This window comes from Lutra lutra, chromosome 17, assembly GCF_902655055.1.
Source record: "Lutra lutra chromosome 17, mLutLut1.2, whole genome shotgun sequence".
Lineage (NCBI taxonomy): Eukaryota > Metazoa > Chordata > Mammalia > Carnivora > Mustelidae > Lutra > Lutra lutra.
In genome coordinates, this window is record NC_062294.1 from 53,551,268 (window position 1) to 53,578,559 (window position 27,292).

At 50.7% G+C, this 27,292-nt stretch overlaps 2 protein-coding genes and 2 long non-coding RNA genes across 9 annotated transcripts in view; 2 read left to right on the forward strand and 2 right to left on the reverse strand.

Moving 5' to 3' along the window:
• The window catches only part of SHANK1 (SH3 and multiple ankyrin repeat domains 1), a 55,911-nt gene extending 52,736 nt beyond the window's left edge, over positions 1-3,175 (reverse strand). The window contains exon 1 of the mRNA XM_047711485.1: positions 3,111-3,175. The gene's annotated coding sequence lies outside the window, so the exon portion shown is untranslated. The remainder of the gene's footprint in view (positions 1-3,110) is intronic.
• Positions 38-15,752, forward strand: LOC125089334 (uncharacterized). 4 transcript variants are annotated; one of them, XR_007123922.1, is made up of 4 exons: positions 38-1,005; positions 1,486-1,667; positions 2,049-2,416; positions 14,272-15,752. It is a non-coding gene; the product is annotated as an uncharacterized LOC125089334 (long non-coding RNA). The 4 variants fall into 4 exon arrangements; XR_007123919.1 differs by having other exon boundaries at positions 38-997; positions 14,272-15,751; XR_007123921.1 differs by having other exon boundaries at positions 40-997; positions 1,567-1,667; positions 14,272-15,749.
• Positions 15,753-19,345: 3,593 nt separating this feature from the next.
• Positions 19,346-19,853, reverse strand: LOC125089370 (uncharacterized). The gene is made up of 3 exons (XR_007123926.1): positions 19,742-19,853; positions 19,599-19,658; positions 19,346-19,443 (listed from the first exon to the last, which is right to left on the reverse strand). It is a non-coding gene; the product is annotated as an uncharacterized LOC125089370 (long non-coding RNA).
• A 57-nt stretch (positions 19,854-19,910) lies between these two features.
• ACP4 (acid phosphatase 4) lies at positions 19,911-25,869 on the forward strand. 3 transcript variants are annotated; one of them, XM_047711549.1, is made up of 12 exons: positions 19,911-19,968; positions 20,670-20,737; positions 21,553-21,657; positions 21,730-21,816; positions 22,660-22,806; positions 23,117-23,215; positions 23,304-23,399; positions 24,323-24,455; positions 24,537-24,619; positions 25,093-25,217; positions 25,439-25,617; positions 25,696-25,869. In XM_047711549.1, the coding sequence occupies exons 2-12, from the start codon at positions 20,720-20,722 to the stop codon at positions 25,809-25,811; spliced, it is 1,188 nt and encodes a 395-aa protein (XP_047567505.1). In that variant the 5' UTR covers positions 19,911-19,968; positions 20,670-20,719; the 3' UTR covers positions 25,812-25,869. The 3 variants fall into 3 exon arrangements, with proteins under 3 accessions (XP_047567505.1, XP_047567507.1, XP_047567506.1); XM_047711551.1 differs by lacking the exon at positions 21,553-21,657; XM_047711550.1 differs by lacking the exon at positions 19,911-19,968 and having other exon boundaries at positions 19,979-20,737.
• Positions 25,870-27,292: the final 1,423 nt, after the last annotated feature.

Below are 27,292 nucleotides of genomic sequence, written 5' to 3' on the forward strand. Positions count from 1 at the left end.
TGCCTGTCCTGTTCCGCGTTTACAGGTATCGTTTGAACCCCAGAATCAGAGTGATGGAGAACACATGTACAAATGTACACACATCATCTGCTCCTGCACATAGATGCCTGGAGTGCACGTGTGCACGTGCTGCTGACGCGTCTACTCCTGTTGTGTCCCAATCACGGCCTCTGGGACACAGGGTCTGTCAGTCATTGTTCAGGCCTTTGCCTTGGTCCTGGTCAAAGAGATCTGGGAAATACAAAGGAGCTAAAGGTTCTGACAAGTCCTGCAGGAAATAGCCCCTTTAATTTTGTTTAGTTGGTGTATCTCACACTCTTGCCACCAGATGGTTCCTCTGCATCATGTAATGTCAGGCCCTGCCCCACTCCCTTCCCTTACCCCCAGGGGCATGTGTTGAGAAGCAAGCTTAACCTGTACAGCCTGGAAACTTAGGCTCCCTCCCAGTGTTTCCTTCTCTACTCCCTGCCTGTGAGGCCATAAGCCAGTCCCTCCTCTGTGAGCTTCAGTTTCCTCACCTGAACATGGGAATAATCATCCCACTTTGTATTAGCTCTTGGAAAGTTCTGGGGAGCCCAGGAAAGTGAGCATTTTGAAAATGGTTGAACGTGAGTCACATGCTACCTTTCTTTACTTTTTTCATACATTCGTTCCCTGAGTCAGAATACTCAGGAGTGGGCCAGCCTGGGCCTCAGCACAGAGGACAGCACTCTTTGAAGGAGGAGCTCTTCTTTTGGAATTACCCAGCTCCCCCTCACTCCCCCCTCACCCCCTGCAATAGTGGCAACATGGGCCTGACCCTGACATCATCATGGAGCCCAGGAAATGTAGTGTGACCTTGTCTGTTCTTATATCCCTGCCTCTCCTTCACCATGGTACCACCAGCCTAAATGTCACCACTGGGTCCACCAGCGGGAGGAATGAGCCATCCCTGTCATCTCCACCCCTGTCATTTCTCAGCCCCACAGCCCCTACAGGAGTAACAGAATGGGGAATGGTGAGGGGGTGAGGGGGTGGGGGTGGGGGCTCTAGTCAGGAAAGCTTCAATTGGGGGACTGAAGACCTTGCTCAAAATTATTCTTCCTCTGAACTTGTTTCCTGGGGTCGGGGAAGGCAGCAGGTTGTCTTCTAGGCGACCAGAGGGCATATTAGGTAGACATGGGTAACTGCTACTGCCTGGAAGGGGCCCACCATTACACACCTGACATTCTGGAAAGTGGGTGGGTGAATACGGAGTAGGTCAGTGGTTACCTGTCTGGACTCTGGAGCCAGACGTCCCGGGTTCTAATCCTATCTTGGCCACTTGCCTGTCAGGCACATAAAGTTAGATATAATCCCTGTGCCTCAGTGTCCCCATCTGTACAATGGGGGTAAGAGTGTCTACCTCCTAGAAGAGTGCTGGATACAGAGGGGTCCTTACAACATCAGATCTGACTCTCACGTGGCAATTTTAACCTCCCCCTTACCTCTGCATGCTCTATCCAGACGCTGCCTTTGCATATGTACAGCTTCTTTCAAGAATTGGCCAATGTGTCACCCTGAACAACCTGCTTCCCCTTCCCCCAGCAGGGTATGGTGCCCCTGTGATGTTCATAAATGCTGAGTTCTCTTCTGAGCTAAGTAAGCCCCGATCAGCCAGACCAGGGAGCCTCGCTGGACAGGGCTGGGTATGACCAACTCTGTGCCCCCACCATCCCCAGGCATAGGGGAGCTCTTTATGGAAAGGAAGACGCCTATATGGTGCCATGTTTGGGACCTTGAGATGAGTTCGATCTCTGCTTCTCTTCCTCCCTGCCCTTCCCCAGGCTAAGTCCGGAGCCTTCCCTGGGCTCCCACATACTTGAGGGCTTTCCTTATCACACCGTCCATTACTCTAGGTGTCACTGTTTGGTCATTGTCATACTAAGCCTGGACATAGACTTACATCCACACAGAGGTGGGAGCGTGGGATGGTGGTGAAGGGCGTTTTGCAAGGATTGTTTAAGCATCAGATCAGCTCCCCTGTACGATGCATTTTGGACTGATTCCTGACTCAGTTCTGTTCATAGGGACCCTGTCCCCCTCACCTCCTAGAAGCCCTCCCAGGCCTGCTAAAGACCAGCGTTTGCCAATGCCCCCGCCCTCTCTGCGGAGCACCTGCGGTTAGAGAGCTCGGAGACACGGACCAGAGAAGGTCTCCACGGCTGCCTGGGATCGATGCACGAAGAGATTCCAGGGCGGTGGTGGAGGAAGGGCCCAATCCCTGAGATGACCCAGCGGAGGAAAAACCCGGTCGTCACCAGTTTGCCAAGACTACAAGTCCCAGGAGTCCGAGCGGCAGGCCTTTCCCTTCTTCCCAGAACCACGTTTCCCAGCAGCCATCGGGAACGTCATGGAAGTCCTCTCGAAAATCCCGCCCCCTCCTCCCAAGTGACAGGTAGGAACTTAGCCATCTCCAATCACAGCTCACACCCCTCCTACCCCCCCACCCCCGCCGGGCCTCGCCCCAAAGATATTTTGGGAAATGTAGTCCCGTTACGCGTCAACGGGGAAAAAAACCCAAAGTAGTCTTGACATTCATTTAGGCTTAGATTGTAACCAGTGCTCAGACCTTTCCAAGAGTTTTTTAAAAATACAGGTGATTTTCCACGGATAATTGTAAATTGGTAATAAGCGTCTTTTAAAACATAAGTGCATAGAAAATATGAAAATGCGTAGAAAACGGGAACAAATATTTCTCAAAATATGAGTATCTTGAATATGTACTAAATTACAACATAAAATACGACATAAAAATTCTTCCTTGGCCTCGAAAAAAATGGCTAAATACTGGTCCAAACTAAACTTAGTTTCCCCCCAAAAAAGCACACACACTTTTTGTTTGGAAATAATCTCAAGCTTACAAATAACCTGCCCAAACACAAATAGTTTCTACCCAGATTTATCTGTTGTTAACAGTTTACCCCATTGCTTTGGATTTATCATTACTTATTCATCCATCCATCCATCCATCCATCCAACACCCACCCATCCGTCCTAACCCAATTAGCAGGAACAAATTAAAATCAGGTTTACTGACCAGTTGCAGGGAAGGAGACCACATCCCAAAAGAGAAGCTGTGATCAACTTACGGCATTCGGGGGAAGAGAAGAATTTGGTGAAATTTGAGTGAAACTGTGGTTTGGTAGCTTCAGAGCAAAGCAGGGATGTGTATAAATGAGTCAACAGTTATGGACTGCAAAGTGGACTCAGGATCCTGTTTCCTTGGAAACTACAAAGTTAAGATAAACGTGGCATGCTATGCCCAGAAACTCTATATAAAGCTCTTCATCAGGGCTGGAAATTGAGGCTTCTTGTCTGTGTCAAAGTGACGTAGATCTTCCGGGAAAAGTGGGCTAAGTTCCATTCCTACAGATAGACTTTCAAACAACAAAGTTTCGTAAAGCCTGTGATTTTAGAGAACAAACTTCCTCAGTGAGTAAGAGAGCAGTCCTTGCTCACAAAGCGGGTGGTAGGACCCTTCACAGGCGCCGCGTATCCCTGGGAGAAATGTTGCCCATTAACTCTGCCCCGAACCTTACCTGTGTGTGTAGATAAATGGTAGGCAGAGGTTTACAGTCCGAGCTGGTTTTAGTTTCTCAGTAAGTGCATCTATTTTCTGAAGCATGTTTTAGTTACAGACACCGTCGCCCTTTACCCCTGAATACTTCTGTGTGTATTTCCTAAAAACAGAGATGCTCTCTTACTTATCCACGGTCCTCAACCTCAATAAATGTAACATTTACTGATTCTTTTTATCTAATGTCTTGAGCCATCAGTTTCATCAGTTGACCCAAATGCTCTCTCACAGCACTTTCCCCTTCCAGTTCAGGATCTAGTCTGGGCTCAGGGATTGCATTTTGTTGTCACATCTCCTTGAATCTGGAACATTTCCATATTTATGATATCGACATTTTGGAAGAACAACCCAACCTTTTTTTTTCTTTTTTTTTAATAGGAGTTCCTCCCTTGAGTTTGCCTGACGTTTCCTCATGGTGATGCGACTCAGGGTACTCATTCTCCACCACAATATACGAGGTGAAGTGTGTCCTTCCTCCTTATGGTCAGTTGAGGGAAGCATGGAGAGCATGGAATGATTGCTTTTGTTTTAGGTCCTGTTTCTCTCCTCAGTGGTTCACTTTGAACATGGCCCCCTCCTGGCTTCTACAGGCTTTTCCGTGCCAGCCCCGTGTTCTTTTTTTTATTTTATTTTATTTTTTTATTTGACAGAGAGATCACAAGTAGGCAGAGAGGCAGGCAGAGAGAGAGAGAGGAAGGGAAGCAGGCTCCCCGCTGAGCAGAGAGCCCGATGCGGGACTCGATCCCAGGACCCCGGGATCATGACCTGAGCCGAAGGCAGCGGCTTAACCCACTGAGCCACCCAGGCGCCCCAGCCCCATGTTCTTTATTCATTCATTTGAACAACCTCTGCTCTGCTCCAGCCCCAAGCTACCACCGCCTCTTAAAATGCCAGCCTCTGTCGTTCCAGCGGCAAGTCGCTTTTTCCCCAAAGCGCAGGTGGTTGTGCGAGCCAGGCCGGACGGCGGCATGAGCCTGGTTTTGGAAATTCTTGCGGAGGCAAGTAACCTTCCCTTCTCAGTCTATTTCCACCTACTCCAAATGCAACTGGACTTCGGCTTCTAACCCTGAGCCGTGACAGCTCCTGGCAGCCTTCCGGGCAGGAAGCCAGAGCTGGGGTGGACTTGGAGGACAGAGGTGGCGGGAAGTAGAACACCGGCTCTGCCTTCAAAACAATCTTTTGGGGGGCGCCTGGGTGGCTCAGTGGGTTAAGCCGCTGCCTTCGGCTCAGGTCATGATCCCAGGTCCTGGGTTCGAGCCCCACATCGGGCTCTCTGCTCAGCGGGGAGCCTGCTTCCTCCTCTCTCTCTGCCTGCCTCTCTGCCTACTTGTGATTTCTCTCTGTCAAATAAATAAATAAAATCTTTAAAAAAAAAAAAAATCTTTTGGGCAGTGGTGGGTACGTGCAAAATAATCTGTGTGTAAGGACCGAGATACAGGGAGACCGCCCATTAATTTACCATTCGATTTAATACTAGGACATTATTATTTACTATTCTGTCCTTCATGCCCACCTGTAACCACGATCCCGAACCATGTCTATCCTTCACTCAATTTCCATGATTACTTTGGCACGTATATACGTGTCCCCAAACAGCGTATGATTTCTTTTGGCCTGTTTTTGAGCTTTGTAGCAAGAATATCTGCGTTAGTATTCTAGAGTTAGTATTCTAGAGTATTCTAGAAGTACCAAAGACAGGGTAGCTTAAACGACAGAAATGGTATTTCTCACCGTCCCGGAAGCTGGAAGTTGAAGATGCAGGTGTCAGCAGCCAGGCTGCCTTTTCTTTGTGTCCTCACTTGGTCTTCTGTCTGTGCTTAGGCATTCTAGTGTCTCTCTCTGTGTCCAGATGTCCTCTTATGAAGGATACCAATCAGCTTGGATTAGGGCCGACTCTAAGGGCTTCCTTTTAAAGCCCTTAATTTGGGGGACCTGGCTCAGTGCGTTAAGTGTCTGCCTTCGGCTCAGGTCATGATCCCAGGGTCCTGGGATCGAGCCCTGCATCAGGCTTCCTACTCAGCCGGGAGCCTGCTTCTCCCTCTCCCACTCCCCTTGCTTGTGCTCTCTCTTTCTAATGACCTTATTTCAAAATACAGTCACATTCTAAGGTGCTGGGCTTCAACATAGGAATCTGTGGTGAGGGGCGAAAATCTAGCCCATTACCATATTTTACTATATGCAGCTATAGATGCAGCTAGCTTTTTTTGTTCTTTAAGATTTTATTCTTTAAGTAATCTCTAGGCTCAGCATGGGGTTCATACTTAAGTCCCCTAGATCAAGAGTTGAATGTTCCATGACTGAGCCAGCCAGGCGCCCCAAGGTTTTTGTTTTTGTTTTTAAATAAGAGTCTTTTTTTTTTTTTTTAAAGATTTTATTTATTTATTTGACAGACAGAGATCACAAGTAGGCAGAGAGGCAGACAGAGAGAGGAAGGGAAGCAGGCTCCCTGCTGAGCAGAGAGCCCAGATGTGATGCTGGGTTCCATCCCAGGACTGCAGGGTTTTGATCCCAGGACCCTGAGATCATGACCTGAGCCGAAAGCAGAGGCTTTAACCCGCTGAGCCACCCAGGCACCCCTAACTAAGAATCTTACTTTCCTTCTTTCTTTCAGAGCAGTTTTAGGTTGACAACAAAATTGAGAGGAAGGAGCAGGTGGGGTGGGGTGTGCACCTGGCTGGTTCAGGCGGTTAAGCTTCTGGTTAAGCTTCTGCCTTGGGCTCAGGTCATGATCTCAGGGTCGTGGGATCAAGCCCTGCCCTGGGGGGTGGGGAGTCTACTCTCTCCCCTCTGTGATCTCTCTTGCTCTCTCTCAAATAAATAAATAAATAAAATATTTTTAAGAAAGGTTGAGAGGAAGGTATGGAGATTTCCCATATACCCCACCCCCACACATGCATAACCTCCTCCCATCAACATCCCCCACTAGAATGGGTACATTTGCCACAATGGATGAACCTACACATTAGTACCCCTCGAGGTTTACCTGAAGGAGTCACTCTCAGTGGTGTGTCTCCAGTGAGTGTGGACAAACGTATCATGGCATGTGTCCATCATTATAGTATCATGCAGTCCCTTAAGAAAGCCTTCACTGCCCCGAGGGGTGAACCATAATCTCTTGCATTCTTTTTTTTTTTTAAGATTTTATTTATTATTTATTTGACAGACAGAGATCACAAGTAGGCAGAGAGGCAGGCAGAGAGAGAGGAAGGGAAGCAGGCTCCCCGCTGAGCATAGAGCCCGATGCAGGGCTCCATCCCAGGACCCTGGGATCGTGACTTGAGCTGAAGGCAGAGGCTTTAACCCACTGAGCCACGCAGGCACCCCTTCTCTTGCATTCTTAAAGTTTTCACTTCCACACGAAAGTCTTCAGTCCACCTGAAGTTGATTTTTGTGAGGTGTGATGTAGAAATCCAATTTCACTTTCCCCCTAAGGATAAACAATGATTTCAACAGCCTTTGTTAAATAGTTATCTTTTTCCGATTCTCTGTGGTCCCTGCCTCATTATATTTTAGTACTTGTGGGTCTTTTATGGGGCTTCTGTTCCGCACATCGATTCACTTGTTGAAGCCAGCATCAAGACCATCCTGTCTCAGTAACCATTGCTTCATATGACGTTTCATGGAACAAGTCATTACAACTTTGCATAAACCCACCCAGCAATTAGGAAAAGAAGTTTTAACACTCCCCAACTCATTTTATGAGGTTACTACAATATTAATACACACACACACACACACACACACACACACAAATAGTCAAGGACAGGGCACCCAGCTGGCTCAGTCCTCGGAGTGGGCAACTCTTGATCTCAGAGTTTTGGGTTCGAGTCCCACGCTGGGTGTAGAGATTATTTAAAAAAATAGAATCTGAAAAAATAGTCAAGCACAGCATAAACAAGGAAAACCACAGTCTGTTTCTCTCGTGAATCAAAAAAGTCCTGAATAAAATATTACTATCTGATTTAATCAATTGATTGATTCTCTACATTCATGGGTTAACAGAGGAAAACCAGATGACTATCACCACAGATGGAAAAAAAGCATTTGATAAAAACTTGATCCAATAAATAGTTTTTTTCTACAATGAACAAACAATCTAAAGCAAACAGTGGGAAAATCAGCAATAAAGCAAATCCACAGGAACAAGAGCAAAACAAGTGACCCAAAAAAGGGGGCGTAGAAATCAATGGAATGAAAGAGGGGAGAAAAGTCTAACAAAACAAGATGCTGATTTTAGAAAAAGTTACTGACATTGATTGACTTTTGGCAAAACTGAATAAGAAAAAGAGAGAGGGGCTCCAAATAAAATGCAACCCATAAAAGTGGATAATTACAGCTAGGACTGAGATATGAAAAGTAATTAGGGGCACCTGGCTGGCTCAGTCAGTGGAACATGCAACTCTTGGTGTTGGGGTCATGAGTTCGAGCCCCTTGGTGGGTGTAGAGTGTACTTAAAAATAAATGAATAAACTTTAAAAATTGTAATTAGAGGGGTGCCTGGGTGGCTCAACTCTGCCTTCGGCTCAGGACATGATCCCAGGGTCCTGGGATCGAGCCCCGCATCGGGCTCTCTGCTCAGCAGGGAGCCTGCTTCCTCCTCTCTCTCTCTCTCTCTCTCTCTCTACTTGTGATCTCTGTCTGTCAAATAAATAAATAAAATCTTTAAAAAATAAAAAATAAAAATGTAATTAGATAGTACTATAACCAACTATGGGCCAGCATTTAAAAATGTAGATAAAATGGTTAAATCATTAGAAAAATATAAAATTAGAAAAATATAAAATGCCCCAAATTATGCAAAATCAAGAACTTGAGTCAATCAGTAACTACTAAAATATACAAAGTTAGAGTCAAAGATTTCCATTCTCTCTCTCTCTCTCTCTCAAAAAATCTCCAGGGGCACAGATGGTCTTCTAGGCGACTGATATCAAATATTCAAGAAATGCTTAATTTTTATGTTATACACATTATTCCAGAAAATAGAAATCATGTAGAATCTGTCTGGTTCATTTTTGGAAGCTAATGCAACGCTGATTCTAAAACCAGATAAGGAATATGTACAAGAAAAGAAAATTATAGGTCAATTTAATTTGTGAATGTGGGTACAAAAATCCTACATCTCATAATAGCCTACTAAATCCAACACTGTATTGTAATTCATCATGATGGGGTAGGATTTATCGCTAGTTAGCAAGGGTCGTTCAAAATTTAAAAAAAAAAAATTCTTTTAGTGTAATTCACTAACAGACCAAGGAGGAAAATGTCATAATTTCAGTCAACATGGAGAAATAATTTGGTAAGGTTTTATATCTATTTATGAATGAAAATTAAAACAGTAAACTAGGGGGGGAAAGGGTATTTTCTTAACCTTTTAAAGCTTCCAGCAAACACCATAAAAACTTTGGATGGCTTCCTTCCAAGAGCAAGAATGATATTAGGATATTCTCATCATGGCTGTTGCTTAACACAGTACTGTATATAAATCCTGGTTAATGGTTTATTTAAAAAGCTGTAGGAACAAGTAAGAGATATCAGCAAGGTCCTGAATTACAAGATTAACCTAGAGGGTTGTCTGGCTGGCTTAGTCGTGGATCCTGAAACTCTTGATCTCTCGGAGCTGTGAGTTTGAGCCTCACGTTGGGTGTAGAGATTACTTAAAAAAAATTAAAAAATCTTTAAAAAGTCAAACAAAAAAACCCCCAAGATTAACCTACAAAAATCAGTTCCATTTCTTTACACTGACAATAGACAACCATGAAATCTAATTAAAAATACCATTCATCGGGGCGCCTGGGTGGCTTAGTGGGTTAAAGCCTCTGCCTTCGGCTCAGGTCATGATCCCAGGGTCCTGGGATCGAGCCCCACATCCGGCTCTCTGCTCAGCAGGGAGCCCGCTTCCCCCTCTCTCTGCCTGCCTCTCTGCCTGCTTGTGATCTCTGTCTGTCAAATAAATAAAATATTTAAAAAAAAATTCACCATCCCTCTGAAATACCTTGAAATCATATGGGAACTAACACATTAAAAAAATTAAGATTTGGGGAGAGAAAACTTTATTTTTTTTAAAGATTTTATTTATTTAAGAGCGAGAGAGCGAGAGAGAGTATGAACTGGGGGAGAGGCAGATGCAGAGTCCCCACTGAGCAAGTAGTCCAACACAGGGCTCCATCCCAGGACCCTGCCCCCGCGGAAGGCAGATGCTTAACTGACTGAGCCACCCAGGTACCCCAAACTCTAATTAAGGACCCAAAGATGATTGGAACAAAAGTAAAGACACTCTATGCTCTTGGTTGAGTGATTAAATATTATACAGATGTTAATACCTCACCAGAAAGTCATAGATCTAATATAGTTGTAAGCAAATTTTTACTTGGATTATTTTAAACTTTTATTGAGATTCACATACCATATAATTCATACAACTAAAGTGGACAGTTCCTCGGCTCTTGGTACATACAGATACGAGCAACCATCATCCAGGTCAGTTTGAGAGCATTTCACCCTCACAAACAGACAAACAAACCAACAAACACCAAACCTGTAGCTTTTCTTTTTTATAAAGATTTTATTTATTTATTTGACAGACAGATCACAAGTAGGCAGAGAGGCAGGCAGAGAGAGAGGAGGAAGCAGGCTCCCCGCTGAGCAGAGAGCCCGATGCGGGGCTCGATCCCAGGACCCTGAGATCATGACCTGAGCCGAAGGCAGCGGCTTAATCCACTGAGCCACCCAGACGCCCCAAACCTGTAGCTTTTAGCAATTATCTTATCTCTCCATCCACTCCCAGTCCCAAGAAACCAAGAATCTGTTTTTCTGATCTTACAGATTTTCCCATTATGGATATTTCAGATGAATGGAATCATGTAAATGTGTCATCTTTTTGATTGGCTTCTTTCGCTTAGTGTGGTGTTCTCAGGTTTCATCTGGGTTGTGGCATGGAGTAGCCCCTCATTCCTTCTTATGGCTGAATAACATTTCATTGTATGGATATCTTGCATTTTGCTTGTCATTCGTCAGTTGATGGGGACATGGCGACTGTTAGCACCTTTAATGCTGCTATAAATATTTTTCTGTGTTTCTGTGCGGTTGTATGTTTTCATTTCTCTTGGAAATCTGTCTGGGGGGGGAATTGCTGGATCTCAGGGTAACTCTATGTTTGACTTTTTTGAACTACCAGCCTGTTTTCCACAGTCTGCCCCATTTTATGCTCGCACCAGCAGTGTGTGAGGGTTTCAGTTTCTCCTCATCTTTGCCCAAACTTGCTATTATCTGACTTTTTAATTTTAGCCATCCTCATGGATGCGAAGTGGTACCTACCTCCTTGTGATTTTGATTTGCATTTCTCTGATGACTAATGATGCAGATATTTTCATGTGCTTTTGGCCATTTGTGTATCTCCTTTGGGAAATGTCTATTCAGATCTCTAGCCCATTCAAAAATTGTGTGATTTGTATTTTTGATACTGACTTGGAAGAGTTCTTAACCTATTTGGTTTTTGTTTGTTTGTTTTAAAAGATTTTATTTATTTATTTGACAGAGAGAGAGAGAGATCACAAGTAGGCAGAGGCAGGCAGGGGGCCGGGGGGAAGCAGGCTCCTTGTTGAGCAGAGAGCCTGATGCAGGGCTCGATCCCAGGACCCTGGGATCATGACCTGAGCTGAAGGCAGAGGCTTAACCCACTGAGCCACCCAGGCGCCCCTGTTTTTTTTTTTTTTTTTTTTTTTTGTCGTTGCTTTGGGGCTTACATTTTAGCTGATCGGAATCAGGTTCCTATTTATACTAGCTTAATTCCAGTGAGATAGAGAATTGGAACTCCTATGGAGCTCTATTCTCTTTTCTCTCTTCCTGTGGTATTATTGTCATTACATATTAATATTACAAACCCAACAGTAATTATTATTACTACTTTACCATCCATAGTTATTTCCTTAGCTTTCCTCTACCACCTCCTTTGTGTTGATATTGGCAAATATTTTACATCTCTGCATGTTATAGGCCAATGATACGTTATTTTGCATATTATTTTATAGAATTGATTTCAAAATCAGTTAAGAGAATAATGGAGAAAAACTGTGCATTAATAGTGTCTTTTAAAATTACATAATTACCAGGGCATCTGGCTGGCTCAGTTGGTGGAGACTGTGACTATGGATCTCAGGCTTGTGAGTTTGAGCCTCATGTTGGGTGTAGAGGTTACTAAAAAGAAAATCCTTAGAAAATGAAATAAAATAAAATAACGCAGTTAGTTACCTTAACTAGTTTTCCCTGTGGATTTTCCTTACCATCTGGAATTACTTTGCCTTCTGCCTGAAGAACTTCCTTTAGTAGTTCTTGTAAGGCAGGTCTGCTAGCAACAGATTCTCTCAGTTTTTATCTAGGAATGTCTTTATTTAACCTTTACTTTTGAGAGATAGCTTTGCTAGGTATAAGATTCCTGGTTGCCACTGCTATTCTTTGAGCACTTTGAGGGCTGCCTGGCTGGCTGAGTGGGTAGAGCACATGACTCTTGATCTCGGGGTTGTGAGTTCAAGCCCCACATTGGATATAGAGATTGTTTTAAAAAAATAAAATCTTGGGGTGCCTGGGTGGCTCAGTGGGTTAAAGCCTCTGACTTCAGCTCGGATCGTGATTCCAGGATCCTGGGATCAAGCCCCGCATGGGCTCTCCGCTCAGCGGGGAGCCTGCTTCCTCCTCTCTCTCTCTGCCTGCCCTCTGCCTATTTGTGATCAGTCTGTCAAATAAATGAATAAAATCTTAAAAAAAAAATCTTGGAGCATCTGGGTGACTCAGTTGGTTAAGTGCAGACTCTTAGTTTTGGGTCAGGTCATGATCTCAGGGTCCTGGGACCCAGCCCTGCATCAGGTTCCATGCTCAGCACAGAGTCTGCTAAAGTTGCTCTCTCCCTCTCCCCCCGTACCGCCCTCCCTGGCCCGGCTCATGTGCTTGCTCTCTTGCTCTCTCTCTCAAAGAAATAAATCTTAAAAATAAAATAAATAAAATCTTAAGCAGCAACAAAAAAGAAAGATTTTTCTCCTTGTCTTTATTCTTCCTAGGGGACTGTCCAGGCCAGAGGACGTGTGGCATGTTGCATAGGACATGTTGCCATAGGACACCCAGCTGGGCATTTCCTGTGCTTCATCAGAGTGACCAGGATGTCACCATCTTCCACCTTCCCCTCCCACACACCCCAGGAGACCGGTGGGATCCCTGTGAAGTTTTAAATTTGTATTGATTATCTAATGAATGCGGTTAAGTAGTCTTTCAGGAGACTCTGGTTTTAGAGGCATTTGAGGATCCTCCTCAGGGAGATGGTGGTCTTTGGTTGGGAAGAGCCCCACATGGTTGGTAAGGTGGGATTGAGACCCAGAGGGAGCACTGCTTCTTGGCATGGCCAAGGGAAGGAATCAGCTTTCCTTGGGCAGCCTCCATGGGAAAGGCTTGTGGAGGATGCCCGAAGCCTCAGATTTTAGGGACTGAAAATCTCTCTTTAATAAAATTTCTATGAGAATCCAAGAAGGTGATCACAGCTTCATTCACCCAGATAAAGGCAGTTCACCGGCACTGATGGTGACCAGTGCTCCAGGCCCTGTCCAGCGCTCTATAAACATACAGACACCCAAAATCGGCATCTCGACCCTACCAGAGTGATATTGCGATTATGCCTAGTCTACAGTCGAGGAAGCTGGAGGGTCAGAGAGGTAAAGCCACTTACCAGTGGTCACAGAGCAAGTAAGTGGTAGTTGGGCCTTGAAAAGACTGACCCCACTAATCATTAAGTCATGATTGTTGAGAACCGGTGAGCTGAACGTTATGGTTCTAGGCTCTAGAGACAGAGAGGTGAAGGAGACAAGGATCCCTACTTTGGAGAAGGACATTCAAGGGAGAGGGCTTGACATTTGAGGGGGAGGGGCTAACATTCCAACAGGAGGAGCTGACATGCCAGTGGGAGGGGTTAACATTCTGGGGGAGGAGCTAACATCCCAGGGGGAGGGGCTGACTTTTTTTTTTTTAAGATTTTATTTATTTATTTGACAGAGAGAGAGATCACAAGTAGGCAGAGAGGCAGGCAGAGAGGGAGGGGGAAGCAAACTCCCCACCGAGCAGAGACCCTGATGCGGGGCTTGATCTCAGGACCCTGAGATCCTGACCCAAGCCGAAGGCAGAGGCCCAACCAGCTGAGCCACCCAGGTGCCCCAGGGGCTGACATTTTGAGGGAGGGGTTACATAGTACAGGGAGGGGCTGACACCCCAGCAGGAGGGGTTGATATTCTGGGGGAGGGGTCAACAGCCCTGGAGAAGAGGTGACATTCTGGGTGAAGAGGTAACATCCCAGGGGAGGGGTTGACATCTCAGGGGAGGGACTGATACCCCAAAGGGAGGGGCTGACATTCTGGGGGAGGAGCTTATGTCCCAAGGGGAGGGGCCAACAACCCCTATCTTTCAGAGCCTACAGCCTCCTCCTCACAATAGTCTGTCCCTTCAAGTATTGACGGAGCCCACGGCACAAATCTCTGCCATCCTCTGGAATCCCTGACCAGAAGAGGGCCTCTGCCCTCACGGAGCTCACAGCCTAGGGAAGACAGTCCTGAACAGCAAAATCCTGCAGAAAGATATTTACCTCCCCGGCAGGAGGGAAGCAATTACTCGCTCTTAATCACTACCTCTGTTTCTCTCAGCAAGGAGAGAGGGGAGGCGGTGCCCCCAATCTGGCCTGGTTTGAGATGTTCCTAGCCGTGGGAGACAGACAGACTGTCATCAAATGTCGGAAAATAGCTGTCATGAGACTCCTCACCCCCTGACACTTGACACCTTTCCCTTCCCAGCACCTGAAGCCTTCCTTCCTCAGCGGCAACAAAGCCGTAGTTTCTGTTCCTGTTGACTGAGCACAGAATGCTTCCTAATCCTCACGCACCCCTGCTGGGGTAGAGAGACTGAACTGCTCAGGGTCCCAGTCAGGGTTAGGATGTCAGGGTCTGGGTTCAAACTCAGCACTGTGGCGGGAGTCCAGAGGCCCTTCCCGACACACACGACCAGCTGTGATATGGGTCTCCTGGTTCGCATTCTTGTCCCTGCAGAATCAAATGAAGAGGGGGGGCAAGGTGACAGCCTTACCCCTTTGTCTGTTTCATTCGCTTCTGTGTCCCTCGCTCCTGAGATGCGGTCTATCATGAATGATTCGCTGCCCCACGCTCTGGGTCTTGTGCTGACCCAGACCTTGCCCAGTGTAATGAATTATTCATTTCTTTGAAAATGGAGAGACTTCCCATGTGCCTCCTCCAGTGGTGGGTGATGCTGGGGACCCCAGAGGAGTCATCCCAGGACCCTGATCTCAAAGAGGCTGCAGGCTGGCCACAGAGATGGATATAGTCAGTGAGCTACCAAGTTGGTTATAGCTGTGACAAAGCAGGGACCAGGTGTAAGGGGTGGAGGGGGTGGGCTTGAGAGATGGAGTTGAAGGCTTTGATGGCGTCTGTTGGAAGGCCAGGCTGAGGGGCACTGGGGAGCCATGGGAGGTGTGTGAGCAGAGAAGGGTTAGAGTCAACCCTGAATGTAGAAGAGTCCCTCTGGGGTCCCCTGGGGGACAGAAAGAGGCCAGGAGAAAGTGAGCATGGGGGTCCTGGGGGAGAGGAGAAGACCTGAGTGGGGGCCAGGCCATAGAGATGGAGAAGAGAGTATGACGGAGGGAGGGGCTAGTAGTGGGCTCTAATCCAGGACACCCTCCCTTGCCTCATTTCCTTCCAGTCTGGCAGAGCATGGGAGACTAACCTCTCCATTTCCCACAGCCTGCCACGCCCTCCAGGCCTCCCCTGTGGCCATCCTGTGTCCAGACCCCCTCTTCCGGCTGCCTGCCCTCAACTCCGTACTCCTGTCCTCAAAGGCAAACTTACTGACTTTCAAACTGTGTGACCTTCAGAGCACCTCCATTTGCTGGTCTATGAAATGGGTGTATTCATTTTTAATGGCTGCTGTAACCAATATCTATAAACTTAAAGGCTTAAAACCACATGAATCTATCCTGCAGTTCTGGGGGCCCTAAATTGGGGGGAGTCACTGGGTTCAAGAGGAGAGTCCATTTCCTTTCCTTCTCTAGTTTCTGAAATTGCCCTGTTTTGTGGCTCGTGGACCTTGGTCCATCTTCAGAACCAGCAGGGTTGGTCTCTGGGTCCCTCGCTCTTCTGCTTCCCTCTCCTACTTCCTAGTGACTATATGCCCCCCCCACAGATAATCCAGGATCCTCTCCTCATTTTGACAAACAGGCTTAATTTCATCTGTGGCTTTACTACCCTGCTGCTTCTGCTGGGGCTGGTGGGGATAGGGGATCCCAGGCCAGACATGGTGGAAATGTGGGTGCTGCTCAGACCACTGGAGCTCACCCTGGGTGGGGGAGGGGAGGGTGGGTAGTGGGTGCTTCAACCCTATGCGTTACACACCTGGGGACCAGGCCTCCAGGCTATGCCAGGCCCTTGGTGGAACCGAGGGAGAGTGTCTGAGGAGGACATGGGTGAGAGGTCCAGCCATCCTGGGAGGACCTGAAGGGAAATTCCTGGGGGTTGGAGACAGTATGGGGGAAGGCGGAGGGTGGGGGAGGTCCTATCTCCTCCAAGCCAGGAAAATATGGGGTGTGCAGGTTCAGCAAAAGATGGATAGGAGAATGGGGAGGCAGAGAGAGAGAGGAGGAGAGAGAGGGACAGAGATGCAGAGAGGACAGGGAGGGGGGAGGCAGAGATGGGATGGAGGGAGACACAGAAGGCCCTGAGAAAGTGGGACAGAGACCCTGAGAGAGGGATAGAGACCCTGGTGGGGGGCGGAGATGACGCAGAGGCCCTGAGAAATGAGGTGAAATGGAAGAAGAGGTTGGGGGGGGGGATGCGTGCAGGTGCAAACGTGATGAGACTGCGTAGACATGGGCGTCAGATGGCAGCCAAAGCAGCGAGGGGAGGTGAGAGGCAGGTCAGGCTGCCGGGAGGGATCAAGTGGAAGAGGAGACAGAAAAAGATATGGAGACAAAGACCCAGTGAGAGACAGGAACACGAAGAGCTCTAGCGAAAGACCGAAATAGCACCAGCCTCAACCTGAAGGAGATCGCTCGGGGGAGACAGACGGACAGGGAGACAGACCACGGAGAGAGGGTTGTGGGCTTGCATGTAAAGGCAGGACTGTGGACATGGCCGAGGAATTTGGAATGAGTGTGACCCCCACAAGCCTGATTATCCCAGGACTGAGCGATTCCTGGGATCCAGGGCTCTGGGGGCTCAAACTGGAAAGTTCGATGCAGCCCAGGACGCCTTGGTCCCCCAGGTGGAACAGAGCAACACTGGGACAGCCCTGGGCCACTGGCTTCTCTGGCTCAGCACTGCGTTGGTTATCATCATGCCTGTCCTCTTGCTGCCTGGGAAATGGGCCTCCCCATCGCCCTTCCGGTGCCCTGCTCTGGGAACAAACTACTTTGTCTTTCTCTTGTTTTCAAACTCCCAAATGTTGCTAAACTAAAGGTTAAATTTTGCTTCACGTTCTGAGTCTTTTGATGTATCCACGGAGCTGCCGTGGACTGAGCTCCAAGGCGGGCGGGGAAATTCATCTCTTCTTGTCTTGGGAAAACGCATTACAGAGACGCCTCTGACCCTGGCTGCACATCACAGTCTCTGGGGGGAGCTTTTAAAATCCAATCGATGTCCAGGGCGCATCCCCAGGCGTTGTGGTTTAAGTGGTCCAGGGTAGAGCTGGGCTCTGGGACTTTCAAAAGCTCCCCACGGGCAGCGGGCTGAGCCCCATCCCTCTGAAGTGCCTGTGGTTGTAGAAATGCAACCTTAATAGCTCCCAGGGGACCCAGAACCCCAGCACTAAGTGGTTGAAAACCCTGGGGGCGGGGAGGGGGGGCATGCAGAGATCGACTGCTCTGTCTGTATTTGGTTTTCTACAAGCATTAACAGCCAAGACCCAAGACCCCAAGCTGGGGGTCCCTTAGGAGTCAGATCCTATTCTGTGCACCCCACTTTCAAGCTCCCTGGTCACGGCCACCAAGGATGGGAGGGGAGAGCAAGCAGCCACACTGGGAGCAGGAGGGGTTTTAAGAAGCCTTCTAGAGGAAGCAGACGCAGAGCGGAGGTGGGAAGGGGCACTCCAGGCGGGAAGCACAGCTTGGATGTGCAAAGACACAAGGGAATAGCATTTTTTACTATCTCTGAGTTATATGTGGTTAAGGATATACTGGGGCGGGGGGCGGGGGAGCTGTGCGAAGGGTGTAGGTGAGATGGAAAGGAAAAGAAAAGAAAAAAGACTAGAGGGAGTCAGGTCCTACACAACTCCAAGGCCAGGCTGAAGGGCTGGGACTCTTGTGGGGGGAGGGGGGCGACCTGAGGTGGGGGACATGGGAAGGCTGCTAGCAGGGAGGGACAGAGTCAGCTCTGGATGTAGAAGGACCTCTGTGAGAGCTGGAGGTTAGAGCCAGGAAGTAAGGCGAAGGTCCGGGGAGAGAGAAACCCTGGTAGGAGCCCGCCAGGAAGGTCTCCGAATTCCGGTTTGCCCAAGCCAAGTTCCCTCCCCGAGCCGGGCCGACTGACTTCTGGCTGGGAAAAATGGTCCAACACCGCCCCCGTGTGGTGGCTCTTAGTTTTGCAGCCAGGGCTTCCCGTAAGTAAAACTAGCCTCTACATCAGGACGTTTTTGAGAAAGAAAGAGGACGCTATTAACCAGTGACGTTGCAACAACTGGCCCAAGGTGTCTGCAATCCGCGAGGCAAAATTGTAGTGAGGCTCTAAGTCCGTTCCTAATCGAAGTTTGCTAGGCCTTTCCTGAGAAAGTCGGGATGTTTGGTCATCCTCTTCAGGAGCTGCCCTTTTAGATGTTGAGTGGAAATGAAATTGTTCATCATATAAGAAGGTGGAGGAAGCTCAGCCAAAGGCTGGGGTGTCCCCCAGGGCATTCCATCTGCTGGGGATGAAGGCAGGCAGTGGGGAGGAGGAGGTTAGTGAGGGAGCTGGTAACAGACTGTCTGGAGGTCTAGACACTTCTATAGGAAGGGGCATTAGTAGTGGGTATTGAAGGTTGAGTAGAAGTTTTCTAAGAAAGGAGAAAGGTGTGTTGCAAAATATAACAATGAAGATGATACCTGACAAACTCAGTTTGTGTCTTTGGTCTCAACTTTTTCTGGCTGTGGCCTCCGGAGGCCACTGAACAAAAATTTTCACCTTCGTCTGACTGAGAAGAAAACCAGGGTTCAAAGAGAAGGAATGTAGCTGAAGTACACAGCAGTTCGTGTTGATGCCAGGTGAGTCAGTCCTGCTCTCTCTCCTCTCTGTGCCTTCTATATATATATATTTTTTAAGATTTTATTTATTTGAGAGAGAGAGCGTGAGCAGAGGGGAGGGGCACAGGGAGAAGGAGAAGCAGACTCCCCTGCTGAGCAGGCAGCCCACTGTGGGATTTGATTCCAATACCTTGGGATCATGACCTGAGCCAAAGGCAGACACTTAACTGACTGAGCCACCCAGGTGCCCCTTCCCTCTGAGCCTTTGCACCGAAAGTACAAATGTCCATCCTCCTACCTGCTCCTGAAAGACTCCTACTCATCTCTCAAAACCCAGCTCAAATTTGGGGCTCCCTTCTCAAACCAGAGACTCCGGGCCTCTAGCCCCTCCTTTGTCAGGCCCAGGAGACTGGACTCCTGGCCCCCCTCCTCCTGCTGTCTCAGGAGACCTGCCCCTCCAACAGAGCCGGGGAGGCTGTGACCAGCCAGGATGAAACAGGTTGTGCTGATTCAGTCCATTTATTTGGTTTCAGAGACCAGAGTCATGACCCAGGGCTGAACGCTCTTGGATTAGGCATCCTGTGTCTTCTCATTGCTGAGCCTAAGGGAGGAAGACAGAGATACACAGAGACATGGGAGAGGAGAAGAGGCTAAGTGGTTAAAATTGGGGACAAAGGAAAAAAAATAAAAATAAAATAAAATTGGGGCCAAAGAGGCAGAGATTCAGCTCACCACCCTTACCCTCTTCCCACTCACCTTGTTGAAGAAGTAGATGGAGGCAAGGATGGTGAATACAGCCATAGCCAGGGTTACGTTCTGGGGGAAGCAGTCAGAGGTCAGGGCTCACTCCCTTCCTTCCCTCCCTCTGACCTCCCTCCCCATGCCAGACCCCTCCTCACTTCCTGAAAGTTCATGGCCATGGTCTTGAACTCCGTGCTTGCTTGACCTTCCTCTTCCTTTCTTGGACTCTGAGGCAGAGAGGACAGATCAGCCACTAGAACCTAAGAGGGGTTGCCTGGGAGACCAGAATGGTGGCCGTGGTGATGAGAGAAGGGCATTCTGGGTAGAGGGGACATGGGGCAGATGCTGGAGGGAGAGGGGACTTGGAGGCAGAATGTTACATGCAATATGTGAATTTGGGATCGGGACATTTGAAATTGGAGAATCCAGATCTTCAACACTGCTCTGAGAAATCTGTCCCCCTCGTCCCCCAACCCTAGAGTGCTGGGGAGCCATGGGAGGCTGTGAACAGGGGAGGCACTGAGTCAGCTCTGACTGTCAGTGTCTTTGGAACAAGGAAGAGGATGGAAGCTGGGAGGTGGCCCCGGGGAAAATTTTCTCCCACAGTCTGCCGGACCCGAGGTTGAGAGGAGCAGCAGCTGAACTGGGCATTCTCATGAGTCTTGTCACTAGTGCTGGGGGGTCCAGGGTGGCAACTTGCCCACCTGTGGACCACAGGCACAGGGACAGCGCCAGAGACTCCAACCGTGTCCCCCCCAACCCCGGGTTCCCGGACTTTCACTCCACCAACCTTCCCGCTGGCATTATAGGCATCCAACTCTGTTTGTTCCACCTTAGAACTAACTTCCCGGTTACCAGAAATACGGAGACTAAAGAAACAAGTACAGTCAAAGGTCATCACCCACAGGTCCCATCTCTGAATTCTCCTCGCTAAATTCTCTGTAATCCCAAAATGCATGCCCTTTGCCTTCTCGTGGTCATTAGTGGACATGGGCAGAACGGCCAAAATTTTGAGTTGCTGGATACACACATGGTCCCAGGTGTGGTCCCAACGAGGTGACACTCTGAACTCATTCATCCTCAAAGCAGCCTGTGAAGCACAGATGGCACTCATTCCCATTGTATGGATTTGATGAATGAGGAGGCACAGAGAGGTGCGTAACTTGCCCACAGTTGCACAGCTTGTAAAGGGGGTTTGAATCCCGCCAAGCCAAACCCGGGGTCTGGGTGTTCAACCACTGGGCTGTGCTGGCTGGGGCCAGCTGTGGGTGGCACCGGAAGCAGGTGACATCTCCACGAAGCCCAAGAGAGCTTCAAAGGGCGCCAACATTGAAGGGGTGAGAATAGGAAAAGACAGACTTAGGTTGTGGGGAAGGAGGAGAAGGCAGAGAATGTGTCCAGAATGCGGAGCTGGGTTGGGGGGGTGTCTCTGTCTCCTTTCGCACCCAGGTTAAGAGCCTCTGGTTCAAATCCCAGTTTTGCCACACACTGCCTGTGTTCCCTCAGGCAAATTACTGACCCTGCTGTACCTCGGTTTCCCCACCTGCACAATGGGGATGGTGAGAAGGGAATCAGCCCCTGCCAGAGCTGTAGTGAAGATTAAACAGGTTGATCCACTGGCTAATCCAAGGCTGGCAAAGGCCCCGGGGGAGCCAGATCCCAGGAGGCCACCTCGGCTCCCGGGGGAGGCATGCCGGGACCTGCTTTCCTGGGGGTGCTGAGGCAGGGATAATGAGCAGGTGGGGCTGCGGCGCAGACGGTGGGCTGAGCTCAGCGTCTGGACTGTGCGGAGATGGCTGGGACAGGGTTTTGGGGCCTCCCCGCTGGACTTCTCCTGCTCCTGCCGCTGCTGCAGCCCCAGGCCCTGACCGAAGGACCCCTGGTGTTTGTGGCTGTGGTGAGGTTGTCCCCTGCCCTGGCCTGGCCTCTCCCCTCTCCCCGGCCAGCCCTGACCTGGTCCCGTCCCCAGGTGTTCCGCCACGGTGACCGGGCCCCGCTGGCCTCCTACCCCACGGACCCACACAAGGAGGCGATCGCAGCTGTGTGGCCGAGAGGCCTGGGACAGCTGACAGGGGTGAGAAGCCGGGGTGCAGGGGAGGAGTGGGTGGGGTGGTGAGGGGTCTGCTGAGGCTTCCTCTGTCCTCAGGAGGGGGTCCGCCAGCAGCTGGAGCTGGGACGGTTCCTGAGGAGCCGCTATGAGGCCTTTCTGAGCCCGGAGTACCGGCGGGAGGAGGTACTGCCAACGAGATGACTCTCGCCTGGCCTCCTGACCTCTCACCTCTGACCTCCACTGACTCCAACAGTTGGGCCTCCACCTCTGGCCTTTGACCCCCAATAACCTGACCTGCACCCCATATCTGATCCCTGACCTCCAAACCATCAGCTAACTCTCACTGACCTCTGACCTCTGACCCCATCTCAACACGCGTCCCATGCTTCACCTCTGACTTCTGGGCTCCATCAACTCTGACTTTATTTCCTGGCCTCCCCCTCGGTCTTCAGACACCCACCAACTCCAACCAGACCTTCTGACCTCTGGTTTCTGACTCCAAAATTGACTGATTCTGACTTTGACCGTCAGTGGTTCAATGTGCCCTCATGACTCCAGTGTTTGATCCCTGCCCTTTGTCAAATCTGATTTGTCTTTCCTACGTCCTCCTCTGTCTTTTGACATCTCCCAATTAGGATCATTCCTCCTGACCTCTGACCTCTGATCTCTGATAGACATGTTCTGAATTCTGGTCCCATGTCCTTCCAGCTCCCCTTTTAACCTTGAACTCCAACTTCCAGCCATCAACAATTGTGATCTTCCTTTCTTTCACTGATGCAACTGACCCCTTTAATCCCACATGTTCGCCCAACTTCTGACCTCCAACCCCACTGCTCCTGACCTTGACCTCTGACTGTTGGTCCCACCTTCCAACATGGAAGACCAGACATTCCAACTCACCCTGAGCTTTGACGCCCAACACCTGACCTTGGACCCTGAACTGAATCTGAAGCTTTTAGTTTGATGCTGCAGCTAACCTCTGACCTGACATTGGGCCCCCTGCCTGCCTTCTCCCCGCCACCGCAGGTGTATGTTCGCAGCACTGACTTTGACCGCACGCTGGAGAGTGCTCAGGCCAACCTCGCAGGGCTGTTCCCTGAGGCTGCCCCGGGACGCCCAGAGGCTGCCTGGAGGCCCATCCCGGTGCACACAGTACCCGTCACCGAGGACAAGGTCAGGGGGTTGGACAGGTGCAGGGGGGTGGGACGGATGGAGCGAGACCGAGACCCCTAGGTGGGGGGAGCCAGTGATTGGGAGAGGCAGCCTGTGCTGGCTGGGAGCAGTGAGACCTGCCCTGCGACAGAGCTGTCTAGGTGGCTCATGGATGGCGTGAGCCACCATCCCCATGCTGTGCGGCCAGATTTGGGAGAGACCACGCATTTTGAAAAGAGAGATTTGGACGAGGGCTCCACAGCCCCAGCTCCCGCACTGCGACTGTGGGGTCCCAGTCACGCTGTCCTCTCTGAGCCTCAGTTTCCCCCAGCTGCTGAGGTTCCCCATGCGCAGCTGTCCCCGATACCATGAGCTGCTAAGAGAGGCCACAGAGGCGGCGGAGTACCAGACTGCCCTGGAGGGCTGGACCGTGAGCTGGGCCAGCGGGGCGGGCGGGGAAGGGTGTGGGGCGGGGGCGGCGGCGGCCGATTGGACTCACCCAGGTTCCGTGCACCCAGGACTTCCTGACTCATCTGGAGAACGTCACCGGGCTGTTGTTGGTTGGAGAGCCGCTCCGCAGGGCATGGAAGGTTCTAGACACACTGATATGCCAGGTGAGCCCCTGCCCCACCCACCTGGCCGAGTGATTAAGGGCACCTGGATTCAAATCCCAGCTTTGCTGCTCACTATCTGCGTTCCCTCAGGCAAGTCACTTAATTCTTGGTGCCTCAGTTTGCTCATCTGCACAGTGGGGATACCAACAGCGCTTGGGGTTTCTGGGAAGATGAAAACGGGTTAATCTACGCGATGTGCTTAGAACGGTGCCTGGCATGCCGGCCTGCAGGAATGCTTGAGGCTATGTGTTTGCTGTTCCTCCTCTGTTAGATCTCTTGTGGGAAAGGCTCCCACACCCAGAACTTGGGCAGCAGGGACCGACCGGAACCGGTGTGATGCTCTTCAGATAGATAGCCTTTGCTTAGCCCATTCCGTAAGAATTACCCTAGTTGCACGGTGGGAATAGCAACGTGTGTGATTAATAGCAACGTGTGTGATTGGCTCAGGTAGTGATCCTGGGGAATTAAAAGGTAATTTAATTTTAATTAAAATTAAAAGGGAATATCTCAGATCACCGCAGCCCCTCTGGCCATGTGGGTGTAAGCTTATTTGTTTCTAAAGCCAGACTTGTCTTTCCGAAGCAAGTCTCAAAGTGTCCAGCCCCCACTGGATGTATTCTGAGGGAGATGGTATTGCCACCGTGGGAACCTTCTAGATTCCAAAACGTCTGACGTTTGAAACACCCCTGGCTCCTTGCGTGGGGGCTCCTGGGCTGTGGGGTGATGGTCATTATTATTGTTAATTAATGATGGCTATTGGCCATGATTTCCTGACCAGACCCAGCCCATGAGGGGTTTGTCAGAGGGGTGGGAGAGAGGACTGCAGCTCGGGGGGATAGCACAAGTACTGGGAGGGCCTGAGGGGAGCATGACAAGCTCAGAATGTCCCAGTCACTTTGTCTTCTCTCCCTGTCTCCCTCCAGCAAGCCCATGGTCTTCCCCTCCCATCCTGGGCTTCTCCGAAAGTCCTACGGACCCTAGCCCAGATCTCAGCTTTGGATATTGGGGCCCACGTGGGTCCACCCCGAGCAGCCGAGAAGGCCCAGCTGACAGGGGGTGAGGTGTGGGGCTGGGAGGCCGGGAGGCCAAAGCGCCTTCCTTTGGGGGATTCTCAGCACTCTGTTCTTGCCCTCTCAGGGATCCTGCTGGATGCCATCCTTGCCAACTTCTCTCGGGCCCAGCACCTGGGGCTGCCCCTCAAGATGGTTATGTACTCAGCTGTGAGTCTTTGGGGAGGGAGGCAGTGCCACGTGGGCACAGGGATGGGGGGGATGTCAGATGGCAATGTGGATGGTCAGGAAGAGCTGGTGGGGTGGTCTCAGTGGAACTCCAGCCCACTGCTTTGGGTAACTCATATCTCCAAACTGTAATCTCAGACCATATCACTAGAGGTATGCAGTCTGAAAGGAGGGAGGTGTTGGTGTTATAAGATTATCTGGCTCTTCTGGAAAGACAAGCTGTTTAACTGAGCTGCCCATTCATATTTTTACATCTATTTGACCAATGTTCATTAAATGATTCCCTGTAACTGGTGGGACTGCCTCCAGGGTGAGCTGATTTGGGGGGGGCAGGGTTGGTTCTAAGAGATCGGCGGGGGGGGCATCTGGGAGGAAGCCAGATGCACAAGTCTAGAGTTCAGGAGAGGGGAGACATCAAAAGAGGAGCGTGTCTCAGCCCTGGGATCCACCTGCAGCACGACAGCACCCTGCTGGCCCTCCAGGGAGCCCTGGGTCTCTACGATGGGCACACCCCACCGTATGCTGCCTGCCTCGGCTTTGAATTCCGGAGGCGCCTCGGGGACCCGGATGAAGATGCAGGGTAAGGAGAGGGCAGTGCCCGGGAATGGGCGGGACAGGACTGTCTCAAGAAGAGATGGGGTCCCAGGCAGAGGGGGATTTGTGTGGGATGGCTCAAGGAGGTTGATAACGTAGGAATCAGGAGTCCAGTGTCTCCACTAGGCTACTTCCCTCCAGATTTAAGTCAGTGGCGGGGGGAGGTAAGGAGGGATCTGGGTGCCATCACCTCCTGTCTTCCTCCAGGAATGTCACCATCTCCCTCTTCTACCGCAACGACTCCACCGGACTGCCCCTGCCCCTCAGCCTCCCCGGGTGCCCAGGCGCCTGCCCGCTAGCCCGCTTCCGCCAGCTCACTGCCCCGGCCCGGCCTCCAGCTCACGGGGTCCCCTGCCATGGCTCCCATGAGCCTGCCACCCCTGCAGGTGATGGCCACTGGCGTTGGGGTGGGAGTGTGGGGGGACCCAGGTCCCGAGACTCACACTCCCATGTTCTCCCCACAGCCACTGTGGTGCCCCTGCTGGCCGGGGCTGTGGCAGTGCTGGCCGCGCTCAGTGTGGGGCTGGGCCTGCTGGCCTGGAGACCCAGCTGCCTGCGGGCCTGGGGGGGCCCTGTGTGAGCTGGGAACACGGGCACCCCCTCCTCCACAGCTGGCATTGCACCCCAACATGTCTGCTCACCCACTGCTTTGGCTTCCGTGACTTACTGTGCGCGCCTGTTCCTGTGGGAGACAGGGGCAGCGGGGCTCTCCGGCCAGGAAGCTGCAGGCAGTTGTGCGTGAGATCGTGTGTGTCGTGTGTGTGTGTGCGCGCCCAGGGTGGTTTGTGTATGTTTGGCTCCTGTGTCTACACATTCATGTGTGCTTCTGCACTTCTACGCAGCAGCACGGAGACTCACGTTGGTGCCTATGTGCATGCGTCCCTGTGACACATTTCTATGTGTACACGTGTGTGCTGGCGCATGTGGGGCTGCTGTGTATGGGTGTGCTCCTGTGTCTCCATACAAGCCGGGGAGTATATGCTACACCAGTACACGTGGGGCTACGGGTTTGTAGGTGTGTGCCTGCTCAGGGTGCCCCTGCACGGGTCACACACCTTGTGTAGACGGGGCTCCTGGGAGCCAGTCTGGCTCTGCTGACCCTTGCAGGCTCTTGGTGCTGTAGGGACTGGTGTCACTTTTTCCCCCAACTTCTGGGCGTGGGGTGGGTCAGGCCTGCCCTGTAGCAGGAGAGCCTTCTGGCAGTGCCAGGTCCAGAGCCGTGGGCAAGCTTGAGGTGGGTTCTGAGCGACCAGCCTCTGCTCCTACCTCGCTTGGCAGAGCCCAGAACCCCAATTCATCAGACCCCACAACCCTGGGGGCCATTAACCTCCCAGGAACCGGCACAGCAGGTGGGGCTGGGAACGGCACTCAGGGCTGCGGTGCAACGGTGGGAGGCAGAGGGTGTGGAGTGGGGGTCTGCAGTAGCATCCATTGGTTGCCACGTAGCCAAATGAACCAAAGTGGAACATTCTGGCCCCAGCTGCACTGGCTGCAGCTCAGGGTCTCTGGCCAGGCACAGCTGGTCAGAGTAGGTAGGCCTCCCCTCATTGCAAGCACAGCACAGCACGACTCAAGCCACCCTGCACACCTGCTAGTGAACAGCGGGCTCGTTCGTGTGTTCCACACCTAACCACTCAACCTGCAAGGGAAGGTGCACAATCCCACCGTGCGCCAAGTGCTGAGTGGCCCAAGTATGCGGCACCAGCCCCCACCCCCCGTCCCCACAGCCATACCCCTAGCGTGTGGCACCAATGGTCACGCCTGTGTTGTCTGTGGGGAGCCCAGTGTGCAAGTGCCCATCAGTTAGGGTAGCTAGAGGTGGTCAGAGATGGGGGGGGCCTACAGACAGAAGCTACTCCTAGCCACCAGGACCCCAAACTTCTACCTGAGGGGTAATAAGGCCCAGGGCCCTCAGACTGGAGCCAGCAGCCCTGGAGTCTGTACAACTTAGAAAAGCTTGAGACCTTCTTTCATGCCCATCCCTGGGTGGGGGCTCAGCTCTATCAATGTCCACACTTCCCTGCCCATCACTGCCCCTGGAGGTACGGAGCGATCACAGGG